Source organism: Microcaecilia unicolor, chromosome 10, assembly GCF_901765095.1.
Source record: "Microcaecilia unicolor chromosome 10, aMicUni1.1, whole genome shotgun sequence".
In the NCBI taxonomy this organism is placed as follows: Eukaryota; Metazoa; Chordata; class Amphibia; order Gymnophiona; family Siphonopidae; genus Microcaecilia; species Microcaecilia unicolor.
The window spans coordinates 203,580,980-203,601,005 of record NC_044040.1 but is presented as its reverse complement, the minus strand read 5'-3'; the positions used below and the strand labels follow the sequence as shown (position 1 = coordinate 203,601,005).

At 47.0% G+C, this 20,026-nt stretch overlaps 1 protein-coding gene across 1 annotated transcript in view; it reads right to left on the bottom strand.

The window, feature by feature from the left end:
- The window catches only part of USP13 (ubiquitin specific peptidase 13), a 110,308-nt gene that overhangs the window by 17,242 nt on the left and 73,040 nt on the right, over positions 1–20,026 (bottom strand). The window contains 4 exon segments of the mRNA XM_030216213.1: positions 3,210–3,236; positions 8,056–8,178; positions 13,776–13,864; positions 16,491–16,665. Coding sequence (XP_030072073.1) covers positions 3,210–3,236; positions 8,056–8,178; positions 13,776–13,864; positions 16,491–16,665 — 414 coding nt within the window.

Genomic DNA, 20,026 nt, shown 5'->3' with positions numbered 1-20,026 from the left:
TATTCTCAACGAAAAAGGGTAGATAGTTGGGGTCCCACTGGGGTCTGTACTAGGACAGCTGCTTTTTAACATATTTATAAATGATCTAGAGATGGGAATAACTAGTGAGGTAATTAAATTTGCTGACCACATAAAGTTATTCAAAGTTGTTAAATCGCAAAAGAATTGTGAAAAATTGAAGAGGACCTTACGAGACTGGGCATCCAAATGGCAGATGACGTTTAATGTGAGCAAGTGTGGGAAAGAGGAAACCAAGCTACACGATGCAAGGTTCCCCATTGGGAGTCACCGATCAGGAAAAGGATCTTAAGTGTCATCATTGATGATACGTTGAAACCCTTTGCTTAGTGTGTACCGGCAGCTAAGAAAGCAAATAGAATGTTAGGTATTAGGAAAGGAATGGAAAACAAAAATAAGGATGTTATAATGTCTTGAATTAGAAAAGGTACAGAGGAGGGTGACAAAAATGATAAATGGCATGGGAAAACTTCCCTATGAGGAAAGACTAAAGCGTTTAGGGCTCTTCAGCTTGGAGAAAAGATGGCTGAGAGGAGATATGATAGAGGTCTGTAAAGTAATGAGTGGAGTGGAACGGGTAGACATGAATCGTTTGTTTACTCTTTCCAAAAATACTAGGACTAGGGGGCACACAATGAAGCTACAAAGTAGTAATTTTAAAACAAATCGGAGAAAATATTTCTTCACACAACATATAATTAAATTCTGGAATTCATTGCCAGAGAATGTTGTAAAAGCAGTTAGCTTAGCAGGATTTAAAAAAAAAAAATGTTTGGATACCTTCCTAAAAGTCCATGAGCCATTATTAACATGGCCTTGGGGAAAATTCACTGCTTATTTCTAGGATAAGCACCATAAAAAGTATTCTACTGTTCTGGGATTTTGCCTGGTATTTGTGACCTGGGTTGGTCACTGTTGCAAACAGGATACCGGGCTTGATGGACCTTCGGTCTTTCCCAGTGTGGCAAATGCTTATGTTCTTAACATCTACAGGGACACTCTGTTGGGACTTGGCTTAGAACTTTTGGTCAGAACAGTTTGCTGAAACATCTTGTGTACAGTTGCTGGTGCCAAGGCCTGCAGAAGGCTTTGTGACATACAGCTGGCATTTATGATTGAACTCGCTCCAGTCCCCAGGAGCTGGACAGAGATGAGGAGCCCCACCACCACCACCACCGTGCTTGTTCCTTTGTGCCTCTAGCTGATCATTATTTTTTTTTTGTTACATTTGTACCCTGCGCTTTCCCACTCATGGCAGGCTCAATGCGGCTTACATGAGGCAATGGAGGGTTAAGTGAGTTGCCCAGAGTCACAAGGAGCTGCCTGTGCCTGAAGTGGAGGAATCAAACTCAGTTCCTCAGTTCCCCAGGACCAAAGTCCACCACCCTAACCACTAGGCCACTCTATTATGATTGTTTGCTTGCTTATCTTCTAATTGTTCTGATTGTCATCTGATGAAAAGCAGCTCAACCTGAGTGACTTCCTGATTTGTCACCTGCAGCTAATAAAAAGCCAAGTATTTAGTTATGCCTATTTATGGGTGTCTGATGTGAATTTGTTTGCTCCTTGCAAAAGAGACATGTGAAGAACTATGTTTAGATCATTTCTGGCTCCAGCGTACTGCACATGGGGTATACTACAGAGATTTGATAGAGTAAACAAAGCAACACAGAAATAATCCCCCAGATTCTATACAGGTTGCACAGAAATTTGGGTGTAGATCACAGATCTGCACGCAAACTAATTAACATTCAATAATTTGTAATAACTGGGAGTTATGCATGGGCTCAAAAGGAGGATGAGCGTCTCACCCCCATAGCGCATCATACCCCCACCCCACCCCCGAATTGAATCACCCTCACTACTGTTCCTCCTACCAAGGGGGTGCACGAAGCAGTCGTGCAGCTGTCGGCTCCGCCGGTCCTGTGCCCCCGGAACAGGAAGTAATAGAGGGGACAGGGGACTGGCAGAGCTGACAGCCACGCCACTGCTCCGTTCACATCCTAGCAGCTGTAGTCGGAATAAAGGCAGAGGATCCCTCACTGTGAAAAGGTGTGAAGAGAAAACCAGAGATTAACTGGGGTCTCCACTAGGCAAATACAGGGGCCTTGCAGTTCTATATTTCTGTCCAGCGCTTCTGAAGGTGAAAACTGTACTCATCTGACATTCACAGGCTCAACTCAGCTCTGCTGTTTGTAGGTTACATAAGCAGAGATTTAGAAAAGAAAAGAATAATTATGACATCACATAAATACAGCACTATGAACACTTTTGAGATATCCTAAGACATCGGATCCTTTCTTTAAGGCTCTGCATTCCAAAAAGTTTGACATAAGATCACTGTCACCTGACTCAACTCCACTGAACTCATAAGTACATAAGTATTGCCATACTGGGACAGACCAAATGTCCATCGAGCCCAGCATCCTGTTTCCAACAGTGGTCAATTCAGGTCACAAATACCTGGCAAGATCCCGAAAAAGTACAAAACATTTTATGCTGCTTAGAGATAAGCATTGGATTTTCCCCAAGTCCATTTTAATAATAGTCTATAGACTTTTCCTTTAGGAAGCAGTCCAAACCTTTTCTAAACCCCGTTAAGCTAACCGCCTTTACCACATTCTTTGGCAACGAATTCCAGAGTTTAATCACATGTGGAATGAAGAAAACTTTTCTCCGATTCGTTTTAAATTTACTACTTTATAGCTTCATTGAATGCCCCTATTCCTAGCATTTTTGGAAAGAGTAAACAGACGCTTCATGTCTACCCTTTCCACTCCACTCACTATTTTATAGACTTCTATCATATCTCCCCTCAGCCATCTTTTCTCCAAGCTGAAGAGCCCTAGCCGCTTTAGCCTTTCCTCATAGGGAAGGCATCCCATCCCCTTTATCATTTTCATCGCCCTTCTCAATTCTTAATCGCCATTCATGAGACCATCTCCTCATTAAAACAAAAAACAAACCCCCACTCCTCAAGTTTCTAGAATTATCTACAGAGCAGCGTTATAGAGAGGATTCCATGTCCTAGGAAAGCTGTACTTTGAAGCATTTTGAAAATCAGACATTGGTGAACCTCAAGCAGATAACTGTGAGAAGCAGATCATTCACAGTGCTGTTGGGGTGTCTCTGCTGAGACAAATAGAAGAGGCCTGACACAAAATAAAACAGAACCAAAATGAGATACGTACAATCCATGAAATGGTTCATCCAGCGACCTGGAAACAAAAGACAAAAAAAAAAAAAACCACACATAATGAGATGCACAAAGCAATGGGGCTGAGGAAGGCAGAGGCTGTGTTCACATCCGGCTCCTACAATTCAGTTTAATAATATACTATCTGCCGGATCCTATATATCGCACCTAGCGTTCCCTGCCGAAATCCAAGCGTATTCTATAACGACACGCTTAATTGGCTTAACAAGCCAATCAGCATTGTTAACACTTAAGCAATAACGAGCACTAATTGGCAATAAGAATTTACGCGCCCAACTCGCTAAACGCATTCTGTAACGCAGAGCGCCTAAATTCTAATGCACGCAGTCAAAAAGGGGCGTGGTTATGGGCAAGAAAATGGGCATTTCGTGGGCGTTCTAATATTTATGCACACTGTCATAGAAAATGATCTTCTGACCCTAAATCTACATGCCGGAATTGATGCCATGTTTTCATTGGTGTAAATTAAGGGCCACAGATTTAGGCGCCAGGGTGTCTACTAAGCGTATTCTATATACTGCGCCTAAATCTAGATGCTGCTTATAGAATACACTTAGGCGGAAATGTTTTCCGTGCGGATTTTTTAGGCGCCTTATATAGAATCCCCCCCACCCCCATTTGTTTATTTACTGCTCAAATATTTATATACTTCTGCTCAGTCTATGTTAGGGTACCAGTCCTGAGTATTATTTTGAGTTTTCTTTCCTTCACTTAGTTAATTTCATTTGTTTTGTTTGGATAAAGGCAACCTTTTGCCTCCTGGCACTTTTCAAGCAAACATCTTTGTTTGTGATCTGAGGTGGATCTAGAACAAAAAATCCTCCAGTGATCTGCATTAGAGAATGGGATGGGGACCCGCAGTAACCGCTGGGATGGGGACAGAGCTTGCAGGGACCGACTCCATGGGTGCTGTGGGTGCTCGAGCACCCCCAATATTTTAACCCACCGTCGGTTCCTGCTCCGGTTCCAACCCCAGCCAGCCCACTTCTCCCTCAACAGTCCTCTGTCCTCGCCATCCTGCCGCCCAGAATTTAAAACTCATCTTACCTCAGGTCCCAGCCCTTCCCTTCTCTCTCAGCTCTGGTCACACCCTCATTTCCTGTATTATGCTGACATCATATTATATCTCTGTTATTTGAATTTCAGTGCTCTTAAATGTGTAGAGATTTTGCTTCTGCATGATCCTTACAATTTCTTGTAAGTTTTTATCATTTTCTCTTTCTGTACAGCCAATATACAAGTTTTTTTGTTGTCATTATGCTTTTATTACCTTTAAAGTGGACCAACATGGAAACCACAATACTGGTAATTATAGGAAATTTATCCTTGTAACTGTTGGAAACATATTTTTATGTTATCTGGTAGAGACAATTCCCTGTAGAAAGATTATTTTTTGTTTGTTTTGCATTTTGGTAGATTGTCATCTGCTGGGAAGGACACAAGAATAATTTCAGAGGTCTCTGACCAAGAGGACAGGCTGAGTAACGGCTCTGCGACGTTGGCTGTGATTTACTTTGGCTACGATCCAGCACTGGATTATGTCTGAAATCCAGTTTCTCGTGCAGAACTGATGGATGGCTCGCAGGCAGAACGTTTGCTATTCTGGGTGGCTGACGCTGGCAAGATACAAGAGGCTTTCAAGCAGCAAGGAGCAATGAAGTTCAAATGGTTTATGTGTTTCAATTTAAAATTTACAGCCGAAGCCCTAGGAACTTCCAGCCTGGACAGCAGGATGTAAGATGACTTAGAACTGGTGCTGCTGGATCTAACAGCTGATACCTGTGGGTCACCCAGTCTAGCATGCTCTTTTGGAAGGTTAATCAGGGTCCTACTGAGAGCTGCGCAAGCAAGACAGGAACATCAAAACTGCTTCCTATCCCCCTGTCTCCTCTGCTTGGCTGCAGCACAGTGCGTAGGGCAAAGAGTGTCGCAAAGGACACGATTCTGCCTCCGTAAACTGCTGAGGTTAATAACTTCTCCGTCCACACTGGAATACAGTGCAATGTGGCTGTCTGTTAGGGCAGCTGAATCCTACACATCTACCGATTCCATGGAGGGACCGGCAGCAATCTCCCAAATCCAGTATTTTATGGCTCTTTAAGTACATGTGTACAGCCACGCTCTTGACATTTCTGTGTAGCATTTATTACTCAAGAGGAGGCGCTGAAGACCTCGAGGCAGTTCATTTTTCCTTTCTAATAACACAGGCACATAGCCCCACACCTTGGATTTGGGGAGGGGGGGGGCTGAGCCCAAAGTGGGGAGGGGGGCACAAAATTTTCAACCACCGCCCCATATATCTGAGCCGGCTTGGGTCCCCAAGCCTTCCACAACCTGAAGCCTGGCAGTTAGCAGCGCTTTTCATGGGCCGCTGACATGCCGGCCACTCTACTGTACATGCTTGATTTTCATAAAACTGAGCGTGTGTGAGGGAAGCCTGCGCCCATTCTCAGTTTTCACACATTCATGGGGGGGCAGACTCAAGAAAAATGTCAGGAAGTATTTTTCACAGAGAGAGTAGTGGATGCGTGGAATGCCCTCCCGCAGGAGGTGGTGGAAATGAAAACGGTAACAGAATTCAAGCACGCGTGGGATAAACATAAAGGAATCCTGTTCAGAAGGAATGGATCCTCAGGAGCTTAGTCAAGATCGGTAGGCGGGGCTGGTGGTTGGGAGGCAGGGATAGTGTAGGGCAGACTTATACGGTCTGTGCCAGAGCTGGTGGTGAGAGGCGGGGCTGGTGGTTGGGAGGCGGGGATAGTGCTGGGCAGACTTATACTGTCTGTGCCAGAGCCGGTGGTGGGAGGCGGGGCTGGTGATTGGGAGGCGGGGATAGTGCTGGGCAGACTTACACGGTCTGTGCCCTGAAAAGGACAGGTACAAATCAAGGTAAGGTATACACAAAAAGTAGCACATATGAGTTTATCTTGTTGGGCAGACTGGATGGACCGTGCAGGTCTTTTTCTGCCGTCATCTACTATGTTACTATGTTCTGTTTCATAAAAAAAAATCAAGCACATGAGTGGGGGATAACCGGTGCAGCAGCAGCAACCCCAGAAAAAGTGCCGCCAACTGCCAGGCTTTGCATGGAGGAGGGGGCTTGGGAACCCTGGCCAGCCAAAGCAGCAGACACCTCAATTTGGGGGGCCCAAACTCACTTGGCTACGCCACTGGTCTGACAGCGTAGCTGAGAGCAGTGTTTCTCGAACCTGTGCTGGGGGAACACCAGCCAGTCAAGTTTTCAGGATGTTCACAATGAATATTCATGAGGCAAGTTTCCATGACTAGCACTTCCATTATGTACAAATCTCTCTCTCTCTCTCTCATGCATATTCATTAATCTACATATCAGGGTACAAGATATTCTACAATAGTCATACTACATGCATCCAACACAATTATTATAACAACTATATCAAATCATAAATCTTTATCAAAATTATTTTTCCACAAAATGAATACAATTCTATAAATCAGCACATTGTTCTCCATAATTTACATACACAGCCATACCTGTTCCCATCAGAACAGAAAAACACCTACCTCAACTTCAGGAAGAGGCTAAAAGCCTTTCTCTTCCCAAAGGCTGCTTCATAACAATCCATCATGACTTCTAATATCATCCATTATCCTTTCCTTAATGTTTTTAGTCTCATGCATTAATCCAATGGTCTCTAATGTTGCTCAGTCCTCACTCTAACACTGTTTGCTTTTGTCTCACCTAGAACGTAAACCGAAACTGAACCTTGGAAAGGGGATATTAGAAGTATACAAGAATTGATTTGAACTGAATTGAATATAAATTTTAACTAAGGATTTGCAATGTAACTGATGGCAGAAAGGAAAACTATTGCAAAAGAGGGAGCATTTAGATGTATTCAGTTATATACATAGTAACATAGTAGATGACGGCAGAAAAAGACCTGCACGGTCCATCCAGTCTGCCCAACAAGATAACTCATATTTGCTGCTTTTTGTGTATACCCTACTTTGATTTGTACCTGTGCTCTACAGGGCACAGACCGTATAAGTCTGCCCAGCACTATCCCCGCCTCCCAACCACCAGCCCCGTCTCCCAACCACCGGCTCTGGCACAGACCGATAAGTCTGCCCAGCACTATCCCTGCCTCCCACCACTGGCTCTGGCACAGACCGTATAAGTCTGCCCAGCACTATCCCCGCCTCCCCAACACCAGCCCCACCTCCCAACCACTGGCTCTGGCACAGACCGTATAAGTCTGCCCAGCACTATCCCCGCCTCCCAACCACCAGCCCCGCCTCCCAACCACTGGCTCTGGCACAGACCGATAAGTCTGCCCAGCACTATCCCTGCCTCCCACCACTGGCTCTGGCACAGACCGTATAAGTCTGCCCAGCACTATCCCCACCTTCCCACCACCAGCCCCACCTCCCAACCACTGGCTCTGGCACAGACCGTATAAGTCTGCCCAGCACTATCCCCGCGTCCCAACCACCAGCCCCGCCTCCCAACCACTGGCACAGACCGATAAGTCTGCCCAGCACTATCCCTGCCTCCCACCACTGGCTCTGGCACAGACCATATAAGTCTGCCCAGCACTATCCCCATCTCCCAACCACCAGCCCCGCCTCCCGATCTCGACTAAGCTCCTGAGGATCCATTCCTTCGGCACAGGATTCCTTTATGCTTATCCCACGCATGTTTGAATTCCGTTACCGTTTTCATTTCCACCACCTCCCGCGGGAGGGCATTCCAAGCATATCCTACTCTTCATACAAACACAACATAAATAGAGCAAAGAGGGGTAGTAGAAGGAATTTGGGGGGGCACAGAGTGGTACCTTTAGGGTCCTCAGGGATGATAATGGGCGGAGCAATGTCTGGAAGTTCCTCCTCACCCAGCTGTAACCCCACGGCCCGGAGGTGATTGATGTCCAGCAGGTCTGGCATGTCTATAGATACATCTACGAGCAAGAAGAAGCACAGGGTCACCACACAAGCCCAACAGATTATTCAAAAGTAGTGTGCTAGTGATGGAAATTAAAGCATGCCAACACAGGGCTCCCCCACCACAGCACTGCTCTCCCTTTGCATCCCAGCTCAATACTTATCTACTCCTGCTTACACGCATAAGTTATAGAATACCTTATAATTGCACACGTTGGTTACTGCACTCAGGTGTGCCTAATTTACGTCTGCCATAGACCTCGCGTAAAAGGCCAAGCAAAACCAAATCTGTGGCCAAAACACATTGCTCAGTTTTGGCCGGAACTAAAGCTGAAATGAAAAAAGTGTCGTGCCCACCCTCACAGACGACAGGTCCCTCTGGGCCGCCCCCCCCCCCCCCGGCAGAGACCTAGCCCCCCATAGGTCCTCCCTGGTGGTCTAGTAGCCTCTTCGGGACCAGGAACCAACCCCACTCCTTCCTGCCCGGTGCCGAGGACACTCCTGCCCCCCCCCCCCCAGCAGCCACCCGAGACTACCGCAGGAGGTTCAGCGGCCATTTTGAGATTGTAACCAGCATAAACAGGAGTGACTGGAGATTGGAACCAACAAAAGCAAGAGCAATCTCCAAATGTCTGACAGGACCTCCTGTAGCAGTCTCATGAGGCTACCATGTGAGGCCTCAGCAGCTATTTCGACTGAGCAGCGGCAGCGCGCAGGAACGAGCGGGGTTGATTGCTGCCCCCAAAGAAGCCACTAGACCACCACAACTTCTTAAGGTAGGCCTGGGGAAGGCCTATGGGTGTTCAGGTGGTCCAAAGAGGGGGACAGAGAGTGATTATGGGTGGGGTGGGGGAGAGGAGATTTTCAGTTTCAGCCAAAAATGCGCCAGCGTTTTCAGCCGAAACTCATTCGGTGCCGAATCCAAAACCAAAATTCAGTTGGCCTCTAGTGCGCCAAGGCAAGTTTACACTAGTTTTCTACAATGGAATCTGTGCATCCAGATGTCATAATACAATACAGACTGGATGAGGGTCCTTCTATCTAAGTGCCCCTTTACAGAACTGCCCTGCCTGTTGCACCTGTTTATTTAAGGTAATATATGTGCCCGTGTGTGTGGGAGGCTGTTTTATAAAGGCAAAGTTACACCTACTCCGAGGAAGCAGAACCTTCACTCCTAAGATTGTTATAACATTTACATGTATCAGCAGAATGTGTGTATCTCGCCAACTCCACCCCACCTTTGCCCAACCTCTGTCCCTGGGAATACCGACATGCACGCTGTGTAAAAGGACTCAGTGTGTAAAATTAAATTAAAAATCATAACTCCAATTCATGAAAAATATACACACAATTAAAACATGTTTAAATAATACCACAATCAAATCATACAAACCAACTGCATGAAATACAAAAACCAATAAACAATACACACAGCCCGTTCACGGCTTGGTCAACGGGGAGGTGGGGGGGTGAGAGTTGTGTGGAGAGCGATTCCAGACCACCCACAGCAGAGTACAAGATTGCATCTCACAAAGGTATGACTAAAAAACAGTCTTTTGTGTAAAAAAAAGTGATAAGAACAACCAAACAGAGCCTTGGTATGTAAAGAAACATTCCTACTACTACTACTTAACATTTCTAGAGCGCTACTAGGGTTACGCAGCGCTGTACAGTTTAACAAAGAAGGACAGTCCCTGCTCAAGGAGCTTACAATCTAAAGGACGAAATGTCAAGTTGGGGCAGTCAAGATTTCCTGAACAGAGGTATGGTGGTTAGGTGCCGAAGGCGACATTGAAGAGGTGGGCTTTGAGCAATGATTTGAAGATGGGCAGGGAGGGGGCCTGGCGTATGGGCTCAGGGAGTTTATTCCAAGCATGGGGTGAGGCGAGGCAGAAAGGGCGGAGCCTGGAGTTGGTGGTGGTGGATAAGGGTACTGAAAGGAGGGATTTGTCTTGAAAGCGGAGGTTACGGGTAGGAACGTAAGGGGAGGTGAGGGGAGAGAGGTAGGGAGGGGCTGCCGATCGAGTGCATTTGTAGGTTAGTAGGAGAAGCTTGAACTGTACGCGATGCCTCACACTGCATTTGTTTATTGGTTTTTACATTTTAAGCAATTGGTTTATATGGTTTGTTTGCGTTATTAAAATTGTTTTAATTGTGTATATGTTTATATTGGTTCGAGAACTGTATTTATGATTTTAATTTAATTTTACATCTTGCTGTTTTATCTTCTGAAGCAGACCAGAAGTGGGCGCAACGTAGCCAAGTCGGGCAATTTTAAATAAACTTTTTACCTTTCAGCCCTGTGATCTACTCTTTTTATTGCCTCTCCTGTACTGTAAAGGACACATAGGCCACTTCTAAATACCTACTTCTGCATGTAAAATGCTATTTTACTCCACAAAGAGGTTGATAAATTACCCTCCGTAAAGGAGCAATTTTGAGAAGCCTGCGTAGCTGCGTTAATACAGAAATCCTTTTATCACATATGCTATGAAGCTCATTTTCAAAACGGAAAATACACAGACAGGTTTCCTTTGAAAATTAGCATGGTGCAAAGTAGGAGACTGCTTAGGACGACAAAATAGTGTGCCCTTGTATCTGAAAATATCAAGCACATCTGTGGGTTTCACTTGTCTGACTGCAACACAAGCATTGCAAACAAGAGCACCTATTAACACTGCTCAAAGTGCTTTCATTTTATTTATTTGTTGCATTTGTATCCCACCTCTTTGCAGGCTCAAAGTGGCTTACAATACATCGTGAGTAGTGGAAGAATGTTAGTAAATAAACATTTTCAAGCCTGTGTGTTCTTTTCACTGCTCAGGAGACAATTTACCTAGACAAATTGGTATTTACCCTTCTAAATGGTTTTGGTATAGTAACTGAAACTGAAATGGCTACAGTCGTGCAATCAGGCGACTGAAGCCTGTTCAGGAGTGCTGTGAGCCAGCAGAGCTGAGAAATCCTTATTTTTATTGTGCCGCTCCGCTGCCAGTAACAGGGACTTCAGCCAAAGCCCAATGTGTACCCTGACAACATGAAAGACGTTAGATTGCTCATCAGTGTTCTGGCTGGTGATAGATGCTCCGTCCTGAGCCAAACATGATTCAGCAGAGATTCAAAAAAAAAAAAAGCAAAAGTGGGAAATGCCAAGAAATCAGTGAAGAGCCAGTTCTGAAGCAAAAATACCCGTTTCATCCGCCTCCTGCCAGCAGCTGCTTACTAGGTTCGTGGTGCTGAAGACCAGGGGCGTATCTGCGTGGGGCCACGGGGGCCTGGGCCCCCGTAGATTTGGCCCTGGACCCTCCTACCGACGACCCCCTCCCCCCCTCCCGCCGCCAACCCGCCGTCGCCATCGCCTATCTTTGCTGACGGGGGACCCCAACCCCCGCCAGCCGAGGTCCTTCCGCTGCAAAGCTGGCGGGGGACCCCAACCCCCGCCAGCCGAGGTCCTCTCTTCCGTTGCAGCAAACCTTCCTGTTCTGAGTCTGAGAGGACCTCGGCTGGCAGGGGTTGGGGTCCCCTGCCAGCTTTGCAACGGAACAAGAGATGACCTCGGCTGGCAGGGGTTGGGGTCCCCCGCCAGCTTTGCAACGGAAGAAAAGAGGACCTCGGCTGGCGGGGGTTGGGGTCCCCCACCAGCTTTGCAACAGAAAGAGAGAGGACCTCGGCTGGCAGGGGTTGGGGTCCCCCGCCAGCTTTGCAACGGAAGAAGAGAGGACCTCGGCTGGCAGGGGTTGGAGTCCCCCGCCAGCTTTGCAACGGAAGAAGAGAGGACCTCGGCTGGCAGGGGTTGGAGTCCCCCGCCAGCTTTGCAACGGAAGAAGAGAGGACCTCGGCTGGCAGGGGTTGGGGTCCCCCGCCAGCTTTGCAACGGAAGAAGAGAGGACCTCGGCTGGCAGGGGTTGGGGTCCCCCGCCAACTTTGCAACGGAAGGACCTCGGCTGGCGGGGGTTGGGGTCCCCCGCCAGCAAAGGTAGGCGACAGAGGCGGGGGAGGGTTGGTGGCGCCGGGGGGGCTAAAATGTGCCCCCTCATTCTGGCTCTGGCCCCCCTCCCGCCGAAATCCAGATACGCCTCTGCTGAAGACTGTTCTCGGAATGGTCCTTTCTCCGAGAGTCCTTTGCTCAGAACTCCTAACATATGTGGAAAACCTGACTGCAAAAGTCTTAACGGGTTCCTTTCCAGTGAAATGTGCTCCCCAATGTGAACAGGCTTTAAACTCCTAGGATTAAGCACTGCCCATTCTGTATCTCTGGGCAGCGCTTCGTGCGTCTGGTATATGTTACACAAATCATGATTAAAAAAAAATTACAAGCACACTCAGCTCCTAGAAATATTTCATTTGGCTGAGGAATGTGCTTGTTGGGGGAGCAGGGGAAGAATATTAGGGGTCCTTTTACTAAGGTGCACTGAAAATGGCTTGCGGTAGAGTAGGGGCGGGTTTGGGGCACATGCCGATCCATTTTTCAGCGCGCCTGTAAAAAAAAAAAAAAAAAGGCCTTTTTAAATTTTTTTGCTGAAAATAGAACATGCGGCAAAAATCAAAATTGCCTTGCGTCCATTTTGGGTCTGTGACCTTACCGCCAGCAATTGACCTAGCGGTAAAGTCTCACGCTTTAAAAATGCCACTTGGCGCTCTTCCGATACACAATCATGGCCCTTCAAATAGAGTTAATGGTGACACTACTGTGCAAGGACTACGGCTCCACCTGCTGGGGCATTGTCAGTATTGCCTCTGAAATATCCTCCACTCCCGACCGACTCAGGGAATGGAAAACTCAAATCAGAGAATCAAACCTAAGGGCCCAGATGCACAAAACTTACTGGGCCAGCAACATGCGTCCCTCATTCACCCGGCTCTCCCTGTCTCTCACCCCTTCCCCACCCTCTTCCTGTGAGACTGTCATTGGAATGCTTTGATGTTTCACTTATATCCACTGTTATATCCTGTTCGAAAAGGCATACCCTACTGACCCAACTTAAGCGCCTGAACCTAGCAACACAATGAATCCAAAGTCCGTAATGAACACTGTATAACTCTTATTCTCTACAATTCTCCTAATGTGTCTGTAACACATGAACCTCTTTCGACAATAACATCACTTTGTATTTGTTTCATCATCGAAGGCGACTAACGCCTCACGGTACTATGTAAGCCACATTGAGCCTGCAAATAGGTGGGAAAATGTGGGGTACAAATGTAACAAATAAAATAAAATTATCAACATTTGCTTATTTCTGATCTGATGAAGGGTTACCTTCAAAAGCTAAATCAAAAAATGTATTTCTATTGATTACCTTTAGAAGTGGTCTAACACGGCTACTTCATCTCAGCCCTAAAAGAGCAGGCTCCAACCCCTCGGACTGCACGTTTCCCCATCAGGAAAGCTCTTTCGCAGGATTAGAAATGGTTTCCCGAGAGCTGGGCTCATTTCCTGCCATCACCTCTTTTAGGAAAAGGCTCTCACTGATACCCATGAGACCTCCTCTCTCTCATTACCCCAAAAGGCATGAAAAGAAAGCGGATTTCATTTTTTTCCCCAGCGTTCGGGCCCCTCAAATGCTGTATATCTACCACATTATCTGAGGGGTAAAGCACGCAGAATACCTACCAAATTTTTTGGGTACCCAATCAAGACCAAATGTGAACTTCTTTATCTGCACCACCAAGTATTCAGGAAATGAGGCAAAGCGAGAGGTTCTGGGGGGAAAAAAAAACCAGATTATGAACAATACCAGGGCAACACAACTTCTTAACAAGCATGACAGTAGCAGGGCAAAGCCAGGATTTTGATTCACGTTTATAACCAAAGTTTTGATATCTAAGTGTGAAAAAAAGAATCCTGGTTTTTCCTGGGTCACCTTTGTGAGCCTGAGATCTAACTTGTATTCTGAGCCATACTGTTATGGTTTCTGCAAATTCCCTGCCTTGCAGATTTGTGGCATATGTGCTATGCTATCAAGGACACTGCCTGCCTGAATACCATCTTCATCTACTGTTCACTGGGTGGACCTGGGGCAAGTAAGGATCATAGGCGCCCAGTATAAGAGGCTTGGACAGTGGGGGGGGGGGGGGGTTGGCTGGAGGTGTCCTGGGTTGCCAGGGAGATATTTAAGGAGGATGACTTCCTGACCTGCACTGAGGACAGATAGCAGCAGAATCGGATACTGGGCCAGCATGATCAGAAAAACTCACCAGACAACAAAGGTAGAAAAGATCATTTTATTTTCATTATAGTGTTTGGAATATGTCCACTTTGAGAATCAGGTGCTCAACATTAAAAGTTTATATTTATTTACTTATTTATGGCATTTTATCCCACATTAAACATGAATTAGGGTGTTTTGTGGCTCTACATGAGAATTGTGATGATATGATCCCTTGTTTCATATTGTTGACGGTCTGCATTTTCCGTATGGGTGGTATATTGGTGTATTAGGTTCTGCCTAGTGTAATATTTATGGTACAGTAAGGTTCTGAGTGTGTTTTTGCACAAAGTTGTGCATAGTGTTTTGCAGTTGAACAATTGTGCTTAGAATATGCTTTGAGCAACCACTTTATTCTTTGACATATGATACATATCTAATATCTAAATTTAATAAAAGGTATTAATTGATTATTTTATTTTTATTTTCTGTGTGCTATCAGACAATTATGTATATAAGCTCCGCCCCTGGCTCCACCCCTTAGCCCCACCCCCTTTAGCCTCGCCAAACAGTTGGGCCACCGACCGCCTATGGTAAGGATCCCAGCCATGGATAGCAAGAACAACCTTGGAAGGTAACATTGTATTTGTGCCAGTTAGAACCAGTTCTGCCCTGGAGGAGAGAAGCATTTGGACCCCCCCAGCCCCCAAGCTGCTGTGAAACCCATTTTGTATGCTGTGTGGATGTACTGGCAGAGGTCCTCACCCCTCTACTAACGCAACCCGCTGGAGACCTGCTGCTTTGTGAAGTATTTACTGAGGACAACCAACTGGTTCACCAGAGGACATGTGAGTGCAGTAGAGATTTAGGCTTTTTTAACTATTGTTTTTCATAGTCCAGTTAATTCCTTTTGCTCTTTCGAGCTTCCAGTTCAATTAGAACCAGAGCGGAAATGTGAGCCCTCCTTTACAAACACTGGGGGGGGATTTTCTCTTCCCAGCTCACTTTAATCTGAGTTACTGCAGCGAAGGCCATGGACAGGGGGTGTCACGTACTCAGGTTCCTTCCAGAACCCCCGTAATCATGGCCCTTCAATAGAGTTAATAGTGACACTATTGTGCAAGGACTATGGCTCCACCTGCTGGGGGATTGTCACTATTGCCTCTGCAATATTCTCCAGCCCCGGCCGACTCAGGGAATGGAAAACTTGAATCAAAGAATCAAACCTAAAGCCCTACCGGGCCAGCAACATGCATTTCTGACCAGTTCAAGCTGGTTTAGCGAGCAGGAAATACAGAGATGAATTCACAAAGGGGCTCTGAAGCCTATTTTCCGTCCTTGGTAGCAGCCAACAGGAATCATATGCTAAAGTATTACAATGAGCTGATTACTATTCAAATGAGCATTCCGAGGAATGAACAGCCATGTGCAAACATTGCACAGAAAGGTCCACCACACCAGGTTTCATCAGACCTAAGTCTGGCGCTCTGAAATAGGGAGCAGGACGCTAGGCACAGTTCTATAGAGGATGCACGGACTTTATAGAATCGTGCTTAGCTCCAGTGACGATCCTAGGTCGGCCGCCACTCGGGGCGGATCACCGATGCGCACCCCCCCCCCCTGGGTGCAGCATGACACCCCCCCCCCCCCCCCCCCGGGTGCATGCTTGGCTGCTCGGCGCAGCCGCGCAGCTCTCGGCTCCACTGGTTCCCTGCTCCCTCTGCCCCGGAACAAGAAGTAACCTGTTCCGAGGCAGAGGGAGCAGGGAACCAGCAGAGCCAACAGGTGCGCGGCTGCTCTCTGCACTCCTCCAGCGGCGTGCACCTGGGGTGGACCGCCCCCCTGCCCTGCCTATGCCGCTGCTTAGCTCCAATCTTTTCTGGTGCCCATTTTTGAGTGCCATTTACAGAATCCAGCCCCTGGCGTCTAACATTAGCCACAAGTCAAAGAACTACCCTTATGGACTTCTCTGACTCTATGCATCTGAAGGAGACCAGTGTATCACAGAAAAAGCAAATACACATCATCGTTTTCCCCCTCCCCCCCTAAGTTCATTATGTAGAAATGCAATGCGACTACCTGTGTTTACGGATGCGCAATGTTTTGTTTGTACCCATGAAGTACACAAGTGGTTAAAGAAAGCAAAAATTTTCTATAAATAAAATCACCCACCGACTTACTTTACGCCAGCGGATTTGGCCTGCAGAGCGCTGCTCCAGAAGTCATTGACGTTGTCAGGCTCGGTAAATGCCTGCAGACAGGCGCTGAATGGCACCCTGGCTCGCACGAGCTCCGGCGGAGGCCTCTTCAAAGTCTCGGCTTCTTTTTTCTTTAGCTCATAGGCAATGAGCTCATCTGGTGAAAAGCAAAGGACAGCAAAGAGCGATTGAGCAGCCAGTGGAATCCTACCCAGAAGCTCTCTCTGGCTCCCTCTTCAGGTACCGGCAGCAACAAACCTCAGATCCCTAAAGATTAGCAAACTACGATGCAGACTTATCCTTTTAATGCTAGACATATAGGTCCAGATTCAGTAAATGGTGGCAAAAGGTAGGTGTTGAGAAAAACGTACACACAGCGCTATTCTACAAAGGGGGCTTCGGGCACTATTTATAAAATAACGCTTAATGCATATTCCAGCTCTCAAGTATGAGTGCGAGGACTTACACCAACCAAACTCTGGTGAAAATCCTGGCACGCAACTTATTTATTGGGATTTATTAACCGCCTTTGTGAAGAGATTCACCCAAGGCGGTGTACAGCAGGTACAGTTTAACATAAAACTTACAATTTTGTTAACAGCATAACAATGGTAAAATAACCAAGAATAGACATAAATACAATAAATGAGAAACTTGAAAACAGTAAATTGAAACCTAATAATAGAGTTACCATGAAACAGTATCAAAAATATACACATGTAACAGCAATGGAATTCAAATACCAGAGATATAATACAATGTTAGCATAATACTAATGATACACCTAATAAGTATGGATTAGAACATTCAACTAACATAGATATTGATACTAAAGATTTTCTACAATATATGGCTTACCATATAGCTGAGAGACCAAGAGCAGATATATGATGGGAGCAAGATTCGTGGTATAGAATCAGTTGGGATAATTTGATGATTAGCTAAAATCAGGGCAAGTTCTTTGTATAGTTAAGCCAGAGAGAAGGAACTGATCTAAGTTACAGTGTGTATAGCAAACTAGTCAAGGTGCAGAATGAGTGTACAGTCAGTCACCCTACGTAAATACAAATCAACTTACGCATCCAGCTTTTCCTACATAAGCACACAACTGTGGAACACACTACCAAAGGCCTTGAAAACGACGCACGGCCACCTAAACTTCCGGAAATCACTAAAAACTAATCTATTCAAAAAGGCATACCCTGCCGCAGGGCTGCCGAGAGACTGGGCCAGGCCCGGGACAAGGCCGCCCCCCCCCCCCCCCCCCCCCCCCCCCCCCCCCCCCCCCCACCGGGCCCTCTCTCCACCCCCGGGCCCTCTGCACTGACCTTCAGCACCTCACCTTCGAAAGCACAGCAAGCAGCGGCAGACCACTCCTTCCTTCCGTGTCCCGCCCTCGTGGAAGTTACATCAGGCGAGGGCAGGACATGGAAGGAAGGAGTGGTCTGCCGCTGCTTGCTGTGCCTTCGAAGGTGAGGCGCTTAAATTCAATGCCAGGGAGCGACGGAGGGCGGACAGACCAGACTGCGGCGGCGGCCCCCCCCAGAGGCCCGGGCCCGGGGAATTTTGTTCCCCCTGTCCCCCCCCCTCCTCTCGGCGGCCTTGCCCTGCCGATCCAACCTAAATGTCTGATCTCTGCGACACAACAAAACTAAAGTACGTAATGGACATAACTCAACTCTTCCGCCGTTCGATTCCCTAATTGTGGCTGTGCCACAACACCACTTTGTATTTGTATTTGTATTTATCCTACCACAACACCACTTTGTATTTGTTCTCACCAGCAAACACTTCTCCGGCACTATGTAAGCCACATTGAGCCTACAATACGTGGGAAAATGTGGGATACAAATGTAACAAATAAATAAATTAAATTAAATTAAAGGTTTGGAAGAACAGCCAGGCTTTCACCTGCTTCCTGAAGTACAGGTAGTCTCGAGTTATACGTAGCCCCTCTGGGAGTAAATTCCAGAGTATGGAAGCTACTCCTGAAAAGGCTCGCTGGCGGGTATCACATCGTACAATTTCTTTTGATGAGGGTACAGATAGTGATGATCCTTGAGAGGACCTTAGAGGTCTTAAAGGTGTGTAAAGGGTTAAGGGGGCGGGGTGTGTGGTGGGGGCGGGGCATGTGTCCTTTTAGGGGGACAAAATATGGTAACCCTAATCTAGAGCAACACAGAAGAGGAGAAAGCAATTTTTGTTATTAAGACCAAAAGGTGCTCCAGCTGGGGGTGACTTTTGTACTTCACTTCCCTTGCAAATGAGTTATTACTTTTCAAAGGTGTTAGATATGTATTCTTTGATCCAGGGCAGCTTACCACATTTGTGATTAATAAGTCCAGTACTCCACAGTGAATGCCTTCTTTGAGCTTCGTTGAAATCGATATTGCAGCCATCAGCAGACAACCTCTGTAGTTTCCTTAAATAATTGTTTCCTTGTTTTACCTCTGCCATTTTTGGCTCCTTTCAGTGGCGTTCCTGGCCTGGATGGCACCCGGGGCAGAGCACCGATGCGCCCCCCCCCCCCCCGCTAGATGACACCTCCCCCCCCCCTCCAGCGAAATGACACCCCCCCCCCCCCCCCCGGGTGCACGCCGCGGCGCATGCCTGCTCCTCCGAGTTCACTAAACTTCGTTCGTTCGCTGGAGCTCCCTCTGCTCCGGAACAGGAAGTAACCTGTTCCGGGGCAGAGGGAGCTGCAGCGAACGAGCGAAGTTTAGCGAACACGGAGGAGCAGGCGCGTGCCGCGGCACCCCCCAGCAGCGTGCACCCGGGGCTTACCACCCCCCCTCGGTACGCCACTGGCTCCTTTCCTCCTTAATGTGGACGAATGTCAGCAGCGGATTCATTTTGAATATTGTTTTATTTCTTGTTAAGTATTTTTTCTTCAGTGTACTGTCATTCTCCTTATTGTAGTATAATTGTATTTTGAAATCGATAAATAAAAAATAATATATATATAAAAAAAAGAAGTAACCTGAGGAAATACTTCTTCACGGAAAGGGTGGTGAATTTGTGGAAAGATCTCATGGCGAAGATAAAAACTGTATCTGAATTCAAGAAAGTTTGGGAGAAGTACAAAGGATCTCTAAGGGGGGAGGAAGGGGATTGTAAATGGCAGTGGCGTAGGAAGGGGGGGCGGGAGGGGCGGTCTGCCCCGGGTGCACGCGCTCGGGGGATGCCGGCCCCGCTGGTTCCCTGCTCTCTCTGCCCCGGAACAGTTCCTGTTCCGGGGCAGAGAGAGCAGGGAACCAGCGGGGCCGACGCAGCTCCGAGTGACGTGCACTCGGGGCGGATCGGCCCTCCCGCAGGTAAGAATGCGGTCCGGGGGGGGGGGTGCGCAGCGGCGACCCGCCCCGGGTGCCATTAGCCCTCGCTACGGCACTGGTAAATGGAATGGATTTGCAGTCTGGATAGGCCATGTGATCTTTCTCTATCTTCATTTTTCTGTTTCTAAAGCATTCTCAGCTAGGTTCCTCCTCATGTTGTCTACTGTAGTGAAGATTTTGATATCA